The following is a 12,962-nucleotide window of genomic DNA, read 5'->3' on the forward strand; positions in this document are numbered from 1 at the left end:
TCCAGCATATTAGGAACATATACAATATCGCTACCACTCTTTCATATACAGGAAGACCTTTCTATCAAAATAAATAAATAAATAAATCCATCCATAAAATATAATAAAGAAATATTGTCTTATTCTATGCTTATTACAAAAAATTCAGCTGAAAATATACTGTATTATTTTCACTGCTCTCCATGGATAGATTTTTGGACACATCACCATCTCTCATTTTAAGACAATCCTATGCAAAAAAAGAAGAAAAAAAAGAAAAAACAAAACTTTTCCCCCTTGATAGCCATTATATCACTATATGAGAGGTTCTACCATAGTCACCATGTTTCTGGCACTTTTGTATAACTTTTAACTCTCCTTCAACAGTGACTCCAATGTCAACATGAAACAACGTTCCTAACATGTTTGAAGTGTACGATGACATGAATATCAAAATGTACATTTCTGTCAGATTCATTAAGCAGCCCCTTATACAGGTAAGAGACTTCAAAAGAGCCTGATATGCTATATGAACGATTAGAAGGAAAAAAGATGGTGCATGAAGGTGGAGTTTCCTGTGTGAAGGTCTCTGCAGTGCCGTGCCTGTAGCTGCCATTACAATTCAACCTCACCACCTTGTAGCTTACCTGGCGTGCCCCCTGTCTCTGCAGCATTATTGATGTGATACTTCACCTGGTTGAGGCAGCTGGAGGGGTGTGTGTGTGTGTGTGTGTGTGTGTGTGTTGGGTGCTCAAAGCTGCATTGAAGCACCCAAGAACTGCCCCAGAAACCTTGTCACAACCTCTCGCACATACACATGCTCAGTTTGGTCCAGTAGTAACGTGCCATGCTGGTGTGTGGTCAGCGATGTTGGGTGTGTTTGTGTGTGTGTTTAGTTTTTTTGTCTGAGGCAGCTTCCTGTCTGCCAATCCATCTGTCACCTGCGAGCGGCATCCAGCAGGTCGAGATAAAACACATGCCCGCTGTTACACTGGAGATGGTGAGGATTTAAGGGAGAGCGGAGTACACCTGAGCGCGTACCGGTATGATTAAAGCGTTTCAAAATGTCCTCTCTTAAAGGATCATTCCTTGACTTAAGAGTATCCGAAAGCCTGGGTGAAATTAAAGGTGCGGCGCGCTTCCCTGGTAATCCCGGACAGATGCACAGCCTGTATACATGACAACTGCAAAGACAGCTTTTTGGACACTTCTTAAATGATAATTCCTGTCTGTCTCACTGTCTCCCCCCGATGTTCAGCTAGCTCTTTGGTGGTAGAGCAGTCAGGTAAAGTTCCCCCCCCCCAATTCCCCCACAGGGATCAAAAAAGTTTCATCTTATCTTAATAGTCTTGCAGACGCACAGGCGGCAGCTGGTAGAGATTTAGCGGACAAAGGAGTAATCCTGGATGTGTATCTGGATGGTGTTAACTACAAAGACGCACTCTTCGCAAAGCAGGCGCGAGCATTAAGCAAACTTGGCCAGGTGTTGTGTGAATGACGCTCTCGTGGAGGCTCGTGCTGAGACCTGTTAGCCGGATGTAGCCGTTAATTAAAAAATATGATAGAATTGAGACCAAGTAATGCCACCGCTCCTGTGTTTTTCATGGGTTTTTTGGACATAAGTTTAGGGTTCTTAGAAGGTTGTATGATAAGGCAAAGTAGGCAGACAGGCCTTCATGTGTCTGGAGCTGTTGTGGTGACAGTCGGGCTCAAACGGCCTGAATAGTGTTTTGAGCGACAGTAACTTTGTGGCATGAAAGGCGTCCAAAATACAGACTCTCGACACTTTCAGCCTTTCAGTGAAATCGCTTGGCAACAGCGGCTACAATGGCGCATTTCATTTGCAGTCCAGTTTTCATTTAAAGCAAATATCAATGTGCTACCAGAGAAAAATCTCATTAAAAAGCAAATCTCAAAAATGCTACAAGGGAAAATGATTAAAAAAAAGGAAATAAATCTCCAAGTACCACAGAGGGAAAACAATAAAACAACACAATGCATTAAAAGAATATGCAAAGCTGTGAAGGGGAAAGCTGTCTTATCTGGCAACCTGTCAGATATGAATTTATAGATGTTGGAAAGTGAATGACATTCATTATTGCCTTAACAAGTGCCAGCAACAAGTTAAAGGGACACTGACATTTGAAATTTTAGTTGGTTCCTTTTCTTCACTAAACTCTCATAACATTGCAGGGGGGGAAGCATTCATCCTTCAGTTTTTCCTAAAAGGGTTTCCTAAAAAGGATTTAGGAGTGGTCTGAAGGACCAGTCTCCTTTAGTCTTTAGTCTAGATTTAGGAATGACCAGAAGGACCAGTCTCCTTTAGTCTTTAGTCTAGATTTGGTAATGACCAGAAGGACTGGTCTCCTTTAGTCTTTAGTCTAGATTTGGTAATGACCAGAAGGACCAGTTTCCTTCAGTCTTTAGTTGAAATTTAATAACGAACAGAAGGTCTGGTCACAGTCTTTAGTCGAGATTTGTTAATGGAGAGAAGGACTGGTCTCCTTTAGTCTTTAGTGTAGATTTAGTAACGAACAGAAGGTCCGGTCTCAGTCTTTAGTCTAGATTTAGTAACGAACACAAGGTCCAGTCTCCTTCGGTCTTTAGTCTAGATTTAGCAATAACCAGAAGGACTGGTCTCCTTTAATCTCAAGTCTAGATTTAGGAATGACCAGAAGGCCGCTGTCCGGGGATCTAAGGTTGCATTCAGGCTAAATCCAGTTGAAGTGGAGAATTAACTTCTTCTGGATCCTGTTTAGTAACTGTGCAAGGCTGTTTTTATGTATTTGAGGAGAACAGCTTGTGTGCATCTCGACGTAATTTGTTTTCCACTGGAAAACTGTGACCAGTACACAATATATCATACGGGGATGTTTGTCACAGGGTGTGACGTTACCCAGATGCGTGTTTGCATGTGTTTAAGCTGCTTTTATATCCCCTCCAGCTAACCCACTCACAGTGTGAGCTGTAAGCAGCAGATCCTGTTTATATACTGTACAGAGCTGTTTATCTCCATGCGTGATATTCACTGTGTGCTCGCTGCTTTAATCTCATCTTCAAGTGGAGGCATTGTACACCTCCAGTAGATCCTGTTTATACGCTCCATACAGGGCAGTTTGAAGGTGATGTTAACAGTGTGTGTGCCTGTGTGTGTGTGTGTGTTTTCCTTCCAGGTCACGCGTGTGCCAGTGGAGAGCTGTGAGCAGTACACCTCCTGTGGAGCCTGTCTGGGATCAGGAGACCCTCACTGTGGCTGGTGTGTGCTGCACAATGTGTAAGTCTTCAGCATACCATTGAGTACATGATGTCAGGCTGCAGTACATTGCATCCATGCAGTAATGTATTTTTCAGTGGCTACATTACTGTACATGCGCACAAAGGTTTTTATTTGGCGGTTGGGTGTTTGTCTATGTTGGCTCTGTATGTGAAATAGTTCCATATTTGACTCCTAGAATAACTTTACTTGTGATACTATGCAAAATTTGGATGGATCTCCAATGGATCTCCAAGAATCCTACATACAATCTCTCTCTCTCTCTCTCTCTCTCTCTCTCTCTCTCTAGTTGTTCGAGGAAGGATCGCTGTGAGAGAGCAGAGGAGCCTCAGCGTTTCACCACCAGAGTAGAGCAGTGCGTCCGACTCGGCGTCCAACCCGACAACGTCTCTGTCACCATGTCTGAAGTGCAGGTACAAGCGTGTTGGTGTGTCACAACAATGCAAGATCTTACTTCCTGTGCCTTTTAATATAGTACACCAAATGTTCCTATCCTCTTCCCTCCCTCCTCCTAGCTGGTGCTCCAGGCCCAGAACGTGCCCAGTCTGTCGGCTGGAGTCAACTGCTCCTTTGAGGACTATGTGGAGACGGAGGGACGGATCTACGGCGGACGAATCTTCTGCCTGTCCCCCTCTACGAAAGACGTGGCCCCCATCACACGTGACCGGGGTAAAGGGAAACATTCTTGCATTCAAAAATACACAGTGTCCTAAAAGTCTGGAATCAAAGGGAAAAGTAATACTTTATGTATGTGTCTGGTTGACACATTTCCTAACCAATGGATGGGGTCCTTTTGATTTTGCTTTCTGGGACTACCTGAAGGAAAAAGTTTCTTTTGTTGAAGTCAATGCAACAGCTAATTACTGGCACCTGCACAGCTGTTGATCTGGATATAGAGCAACCTGGTTTTGCATTTGCAAGTAACTCTAGAATTTGGCAGTGGTCATGTTGAGCACATTCAAGAAGTGAGTGATTTCCTTATGATTCCAGATGTTTCGGACACCCTATAGCATTTAGTTTTCGGGAGAAGAAGATTCAATACAATTTTTGGGGGGGGGGGTCGATTGAGCGATTTTGTTGTTTTCATTTGTTTGCTTTCCTTTCACCTAACACAATGGACATTGTTTTCAGTGACAGTCCACTGCACACCTAGCATTACCTATATTCATCTATAAGAGTTGATTCAGCTGTGTAGAGGAAGGGGCATTCTACTCTTGAACTTTGCCCATTTCCTTGTGATTGTCCAAATGACAAATTGAGTAGACGATTTGCAAATTTACCCCGCAAAAACATACATATATATACTGTATACAGTTGAACCAGCAAACCATTTATTTCCATTTTTTCTTCCAATGAATGACTTCCCTAAGAATAAGATAGACTCTGCTTACGGCTCTGTTTACTTTCAGTATCCAGCAGAAACCTTGTAGCTCCAAAATGTCAACGTTTCAGGAATTGACAACTAACACCTAAAATGAGGCTGTTAACATTTCAAAATGTATTGCTTGGGGTTTGGCATGGTCCCAGGGTCATGAAACATTTTCCATACACTTTGGCGATAATGTCAGTTGTACAGTACAGAAATAAAGCACAATTGGGGAAAGAAAGAAAATGGCCTCAGGACACCGATGATGTACATGTGGCGGGTGTTTTGTGACTCCTCGTAGGTGACCAGCGTGTGATAAAGCTCTATCTGAAGTCCAGAGAGACGGGGAAGAAGTTTGCCAGTGTGGACTTTGTCTTCTACAACTGCAGCGTCCACCAATCGTAAGTTCTCCTCCTCCTATTCCAAATGAAGAGTTTTGTTCCAAAATGAGATATCTGCCATTTAAAAAACTAACATCTACTCTTAATAGGACACAATTATCTACTCCAGATACAATCGATAAGACAAAATTATAACAAAGTATGGCCCTCATTCAAAGGATCGCATGTGATCTAAGATCTGAATTGACAAAACTGACTCAGGCATTGTGCTGTGTGAACTAAAGACAAATGTTCTCGAAGATTATTTCAAGGTTTTAACAATACTCTTCATCTTATTACTTCTTTCTCTAAACACTTCTTTTTCAATAGTTCATATTGTCCGACTCTACTTATCTGTATAAATGTGGTTAAGCCTAGGGTAGGATTTTGATTGATCACACATTAGTAGGCCTATGTCTAATTTATGATCCGATATGTGTGTTATTCTTATTCACACATTATTGTGCGATACGGTGACAATATGAAACCTATTTACTATAATAGAAATCATGCTTGTAGATAACAGGATGCTAACACACATATTGAGACCTAATGCAGCCACTATGGTGCGCTGAAAAGATTAGAGCTCCAAATAGAAATTGCTTTGTCACTATCCTTCTCTTTGCCACTTTGCTCTATCAGATTCAGCTCAGTTGACTCATAAAAGTCTGGCATAGTGGAAAGCTTGCATGGAGATACCAAGATACAGCATGTTCTTTTTTTATAAATAGGCCTACCAATTTGTATGTGGAAAGTGGCGTGTGCACTTTCCATGCATGAGTTGTTATGTTACTCGTCCTTAAATAATACCATACCGTTTACTTAGCTGCTTTTATCACTTCCTGAGTTAGTAGCAGAGTAGCTCAAAATGATGGGCGTGTCTTCTGGAATGGTTTTTTCATCCCTTAGAACACACTGCACATGCTCAGTGGTAGATCGGTTTGTCACTGCTAGGAAAGTGAAAGTGAAATTATCTCACCACATTGGCAGATTCCTTCCTTTCACAGTTTATACTAGACTAAATGCCTTGTGAAGACGATTTTTGCAGTGCACCTACTGCCAGGGGTTTTCAACAAGCTATTTTAAATATACAGAGAGAACACACACCCAGTAAGGTGCAGACTGCTGGAAAACCTTGGTCACTAGACGGGTGATGGGGGTTCCTTAACAAAAGGAGTGTTGCTGAAACATAATTCCCGCAACAAATGGAGAAAAGAGCTTGTGAGTTCTTCCATCTCATTATTCAATGTATTCAAGCCGTTTGCCAATCAATTAGTTAATTAAATCTCAAGCAATGAGGGAACTACTGTTGAGTGAAATGATAAATCGATGAAGACCTTGCTGTAAGGGCAGTCAAGCTTGTGAGGCTAAAACACTTCAGGCCACTTCCTTGGAAATGGATTATCCTGAGTCGAAGTTGGAATATTTCTTGGGTAAATCAGCGTTGGGGAGAGAAAGATTGACCTTGTGTGTTTTTGCATCGCCCTTGTGCATATGAGTGTCTTAATCTGTTATAATATATTCATTTGGCAACATAGGTTTTTTTTGCCTGTCATGGCAATGAAGCAGATTTGAATTGAGTAGACAGAAAGAGGAAGAGAGGAAGAGGGGCAGAGAGGCAGAGAGGCAGTGAGATCAGACTGATAATGAATTAAGAATGCGTTCTTAATTGACCTGCCTTGTTAAATAAAGGTTAAGTGAAAATAAATAAAATGTCATCGCCTAAGTGACTCTCAGCTGCTCTCTGAAGTTGCTGACTGGGGTTTCACTGCTTAGTTATTCTCTCTCTCTCTCTCTCTCTCTCTCTCTCTCTCTCTCTCTCGCTCTCTCTCTCACCAAATATGCCTGTCACTGCCAGGTGTAAATATGTTTTCAGCATTAGAAACTGTGGGATTGTTCAGATAACAACTGTTACAAGGTGATGCTCTCTCCATCTTTTCATCCCTCCCTCCTTTTCTATCTCCCGCCGAAGCGCCGCGTCTCTCCTTTCCTCACTTGCATTTACTTTTTCGGCATTAAGCTTAATTCAGTTCCGTTTAGCTTAATTGAGCGTAATGCATGTTTAAGGGGAGGGATAGAAAAACAGGGAGGGAGAGAGTTGGAGGGAGGAGGAGGACAGGAAAGAGGGAGACCGACAGGGAGACAGAAAAAGAGAAGGAAGGAGGGACGTGAGATTGGAAATGCAGAGCTGCTTAGTGATTGCAGCAGTAGAATAAGCTGCAGTTCCTGGATCAGCAACATTACAAGCAACCAAAAATCACCTGCACCTCCCTACCTCCTGCCTCACTCCTCTGCCTTTCCCTTTATCTCTCTCTGCTCTCTCCCTCTTACCCTTCTCCACCCTCTCCATCCTCTCGTTCATCGAGCCCATTTATTGCTTGTGCTCTGCTCTTGGCCCTGCATATATCTGCATAGTAATAGGCCGTTAATTAGCTCGAGCCAGGGTGCCTGTATGGAGACGGCCATAATGGAGAGGGCTTGGAAAGAGTGCTCACCTGGGCCACTTCTCAAGGCCTCCAGGCCTGGTTCAATGGCTGTGATTCATCCTCTGTGTGTGCGTGCGTGTGTGTGTGTGTGTGTGTGTGTGTGTGTGTGTGTGTGTGTGCGCGCGTGTGTGTGTGTGCAGTGTTTTTTTGCATGTGTGTGAGGCAGAGTAAAAGAGTGATGACAGTATGTCTCTATTTGTGTGTGATTAGGGGTGTGTGTATGTGCATCAGTGTGCGTGTGTGTTTATGCATCGTGTGTGCTTGTGTATTTCCTTGTGTGTGTGTGTGTGTGTTTTTGGATGTTTGCAAGGCAGACAGCACAAGAGTGATAGCAGTGTCATATCTGTATTCATGTGTGATTATGTGTGCATGTACGTGCATCTTTGTGTGTGTGTGTGTGTGTGTGCGCGCTTTCGCATGTGTGCAAAGCCGACTGCAAAAAGAGCGATAGCAGAGTTTGTGTAGCACCATATCTCTATTCATGTGTGTCTATTCATGTGTACTTGTGTGTGTGTGTGTGTGTGCGTGTGTGTTTACACTCTGTACCCCTGATTAACCAGCCCACCTAGCCCTCCTCTCTCTGCTGCATAAACAGGCCCGCTGCTGTTTCAGCCTTTGATGTTGGGTTCGCCGGCCCCCCTCAGGACTCCGCAGGACTGTAAACCACGGAGCAGTTATTACCGCAGCAGCTGTAACATAAACCCACATTTTATACGCCACTCCCCCCCCCCACCACCACCTTTCAACTCTCCGACCCCGTCTGCGGGAAGCCGGGCGGCGGAGCTCTCCTCGCGGGGCGGCGGGGCGCGGCGGGCGGGCTGGCGGGCCGACGAAAGCCGACACACACACACACACACACACACTCACGCGAACACACACGAGAACGGCCTGCAGGCGGGAACCCAGGCGGGCGTGTACGCAAACCCTCGCGCGACTTCCACACACACAGGCGCGCACACGCTCAGAGGCAGACACGACGTTCACGCACACATTCTCGTACGAAAACACGCAAATTCTCATGCAAACGCACGTAAACAGACACACACACACACACACACACACACACACACGTGCACGCACACAGACGCTGAGACAGAAGGCACAGACTTGGCGCAGCAAATTACCCTGCGAGCTATTTACATACGCTGTTACAATATTAGAAATTTGCATTAAAAAAGAGGTTTGGAATAGTTTAATTGAGCGTGCGGGAGGAGGAATAATGCATCTTTAAAGAGAGGTGCAGAAAAAGAGAGAGAGAGAGAGAGGGAGAGAGCTGGAGGGAAGAGACGGGCAACGAAGAGAGACACGCTGAGAGGGAGAGAGAGAGACGGGAAAAGGGAGAGAGAGAGAGAGAGAGAGAAGGGGAGGTGAGATTCAGAGTTGGAGAGGAAAGAGACGGGTGGGAGGGAGAGAGGGAGGGATGGAGGGAGAGATAGAGATATAAAACAGAGTGTCAGCGAGCGAGCGAGATTGTGCCCATTGTGTCAGGGATAATGCGTCCCACACAGCTAAAAGGTTAGCGCCCCAGCCGCGGGCCACCATGACCATTACAATATGAAAGGGCTGAAATCTATGCAGAGCTGCGAGCTGTGAAAAGAACCACTCGAGGGAGGGGGGGGGGGGGGGGCGGCCCACGCTCCGGCCCCCAGGAAGGGCTCTCGTTTCCAGGCGGACCGGCTCGCTGTCGCCCCCCCCTGTTCCCGAGCGCAGGCCTGGAGGGTTGACCGCGATTCAAATCACAGCTATGTTATCCCATAACAACTCGTGAACTCTGCTATCTTGTTGGAAATGTAGTTTAGAGTTTTTACTTTTCTGTGCGATTATGTTACCACCAGTTGTCTAGTCTACTCTACATTTTTGAGGTAAAAGTTGTCGCTCCAATTTACTTTAAGGGTGGCCCTGGTTTGATTAAAGTGCGGTTTGAGAGAGAATGCTTCACAGGCTTATTGCTTTTGGACACATGACAAGACCAGTAATGTGATATAATGAGCCAGAGTCCCATGGGGGGAAACTACATTTTTCATTTGGTTCTTGTGCTCAATAAGTTAACGATGTATGCATCATTTTATCACTTTGGATGTGTAACAGAGCTTTATCGGATAAAACACAAAAAACACAAAAGCCTATTAATAGATCACTTTGCAAAATCAGTCTTATCTGTCTTCCAAACAATCTCCACATGAAAGACTGGCAAATAACCGGGAGATATGATGTCAAACTAATCACTCAGATTCTATTTATAATACCCACATGCGAGGCTGATTCGAATAATAATTATAAAAGCTTTCTTTCCTGATTTATTAAACTATGGATTGTGGCCCAAAATGAGCCACCGGCCTACTTCTATCTGCACATGACATGCTTTCATGAGCTTTGGTCCACAGGATGAAAGGCAAAGAATAGCGGCTTTATCCAGCTTTATCTGTGACTTTATCCACGCTGACCTAAATGGAACGATCAGTTCGACACAGCAGCGAGCGTACGATCATTTACTCCGTCCGCGTGCGGCGGTGCCGGGCCGTTGTTTGCATATCAACAGCTTTGTTCCATCGATCCGGCCGGGCTAGAACAAAAGCTCGGAGAAGATGAAAAGGCGTTTGACCCGGCTCTGTTGCTAGGCCTTGTTAAATAGCAGGGGCTTGTATTGACTACTTTGCAGCAGTGCAGCCACTTAACCCAAGCCAGTTGTCCAGGCATTGACAGCTCTACTCTAGGACAAGTCTCCACTGCCCAGGTGACCCGAAGGAATTGCTGCAATATCATCATGGGCAATGGCTTGTGTGTGTTCTTGTCTGTGTGTGTGTGTCCGTTTGTGTTTGCGGCCATGCATACCCATGCCTGTGCATACATACATTTGCGCGCATGTCCTTCCAGCAGAGAAATCAATAGACCCCAGGGTTAATAGTGAGAAGGAACTGGCTCACTAGCTCTACTAACAAACATCAGACTGTTAGCATAACCTCAATCCACCCCTCTCCCCATGGAAATCCACTGCCATTGATTATAAACCTCGCACCGCAGTTCAGGCTAGTCACACTAGCTTATCGCCGGCTCTATGAAGCCTCTCTTGTGATTCAGACTGTCACTTCAACACAGGCGATTTAGGAGTTAACCCTCTAATCTCCGAATAAACCAAGGGCATGAAATCGTCTGGTGTGCTCTTTGGTGGAAAGACTTTGGCTCTTAGGAGGTCTGGTGGAGTAGAGTGACAGCGCATGGGAAAGAGGATTGGCTTTTCTTTTTTAAAGATTTGGCTTTTTTCGCCTTTGTTAGATAGTTCAAAGTGAAGAGAGACAGGAAAGACGAGGCGCGAGAGAGGGGGATGACATGTGACAAAGGTCCTGAGCTGAATTCTAACCCAGGATGTCACCTTTACATGGTGGTATGCTCCTAGCCCACTGAGCCACCAGGACACCCAAGTTAAGGGGAATTTAGTTAAAAACACAAGACACAAGACTCGATTTGCAAAGCCGGGGCTTGTTGTACTTAAAGCTAGTGCTTGTGCTCGAGTCCGCCCTTTCACGGTTGTGCAGGGAATTACAACAGCAATATGTACCTGTGAATATTATTTTTTATGCATTCAAACTGCCAGCTTATTTCCAGGACTTTGTACATTTCATTTAGAGGAGAAGTAGGCCTAGCTATACTTATTTTCCAGTTTTTATAGCTAGCTAGTTTAAATGTAGATTTTATTATTAGTATAAGAAAAGAATTATGTTAATCACTACAACTGAAGTGAAGAAAACTGTTACCATTTGCTTATTAGCAAGTTATGGTTATCAGTGATTTCTCCATAGCATTGAGAAAATGTTTGACAACAATAAACACTAGATAAGTAATGGTGGCTGTGCACAGCATTCACTGTCTGTTTTTACAACAGTACAAGCCCAAAAGCTAACCTTGATGGCTATAGCTAGCATGCTGATGCTAACTAGCATGGAAATGACATCAAAAGTTAACATTTTGTGTAGCAAGACTGTAGCTAGCTCTTTGTTTATTTTCCATTATGTTGTTTCTTAGTTGCCGTTAATGATTTTAGATGGTCAGTCCACTGTTGTTTACCCATATTTCGTCAAAGATGTACAGTATCTCAGCATAGCTAATGATGTATTCAACTTGTTTCACATTGAGAACAACTTAAACACTGTACTAAATTGAAGCAGAGCGTTACAGTAATTCTACTTCTAGTGTCAGAGTATAAACTCAAACCTAGCCTTTGTATTTTATGCAACCTTCCCTTCTATTTCTGGTAGCCATTACAGCCTTGTTTGTGTTTGCTAATCCATGTTTGTATGTGTATATATTCATTTTGCTTCCTGAACTCTGAAGAGCAAAAAAAAAAGAGGTGTTATATAAAAACAGGCTTATCTTGGTCTGCCAGCTTAGTTCACTGTAAGCCTCCAAGCATGGAGAATAAGAAGGGAGGAGTGGATCGCCAAGGATTCTTTCCTCTTCTCTCGGGTGTTTTTTCAGCGTCCGCCTCGGCCTCGCTGACAGCTGGAATAAAGTCTTAATGCGCAAGGCCGCAGTTACACTTGTCACTTCAATGCGATTTTTGGAGATTTGGCCATAAACATTTGATGTTATGAGACTGCGTTGATGCACGTCCATGCCTGGCCTGTGGATGTCTGATACGTTTCTCCCATGGCAGGGTTCCTTTTGATCTGAATCCGAACGTTTCCCATTTCCACTCGTCCTTCACATCACATGCATTTGTGCCTGTATTGCACTTTGGCAACGATTGTACCTGCACATTTAGACTATGAAGAATTCAGATTGTAGTAGCTGGGTTTTCATGCGAGCATTTTTATGTGAATTATAACGTAGCAAATTAGAAATGCTGAACGAAACTGACAAATTTCGACAACATTTCTGCAAATATCGCATAAAAGTTTTTTTGCGTAAACGTTTTTTTTTTTGTTTTGTTTTAGGTTATGATGTTGATGATGTTTGCCTATAAAATATTTGTCAACCACAGCCTCCCAGAAATGCTGACGCTCTCAGGTATTTGTGGAGTGGACAGCATGCAATATGGCCGATATTAGCTGACACAAAAAAAATAACCACTTTCCCAATACTAATGAATTCTTGAAAGACTCCATTTGTTCCATGGATATGCTTTTTCTCCTAACTCCATTCTACATTGAGGAAATGTATTCATTCCACTTTAACCCAGCAGATGGAAACACCTAAATTGCAGTTTCTTGTTTTTAAGAGGTAAACTGAGTTCAGAGACACCCAACAAAAACAAAATTACAGCTCCAGTCGGGGCGTTGCAATTGACTGTTCACAGTGCAATCTACAGAAACAATCAATCATGTTTATTTCCTACAAGCCTGACACAGACAATATTCCGTGCAGTCTCCAATTTGTGCCACATTTATTTTACCGTCTGTTATGGTGATGTATTGGTCTGCTCTGACTCCTTTTTAAATCTCTCTCTCTCTCTCTCTCTCTCTCTCTCTCCCTCCCTCTCC

The 12,962-nt window shown here is 43.7% G+C and overlaps 1 protein-coding gene across 1 annotated transcript in view; it reads left to right on the forward strand.

Moving 5' to 3' along the window:
- Nucleotides 1-12,962, forward strand: part of plxna1a (plexin A1a) — a 156,807-nt gene that overhangs the window by 44,734 nt on the left and 99,111 nt on the right. The window contains exons 3-6 of the mRNA XM_071543953.1: nt 3,153-3,253; nt 3,543-3,666; nt 3,769-3,922; nt 4,921-5,020. Of these exons, the coding sequence (XP_071400054.1) occupies nt 3,153-3,253; nt 3,543-3,666; nt 3,769-3,922; nt 4,921-5,020 (479 nt within the window). The remainder of the gene's footprint in view (nt 1-3,152; nt 3,254-3,542; nt 3,667-3,768; nt 3,923-4,920; nt 5,021-12,962) is intronic.

The sequence above is a fragment of the Centroberyx affinis genome, unplaced genomic scaffold (assembly GCF_046629955.1).
Source record: "Centroberyx affinis isolate AG114_WGS23_722 - 3 ecotype Tasmania unplaced genomic scaffold, CSIRO-AGI_Caff_v1 ptg004423l_1, whole genome shotgun sequence".
Taxonomy (NCBI): Eukaryota; Metazoa; Chordata; class Actinopteri; order Beryciformes; family Berycidae; genus Centroberyx; species Centroberyx affinis.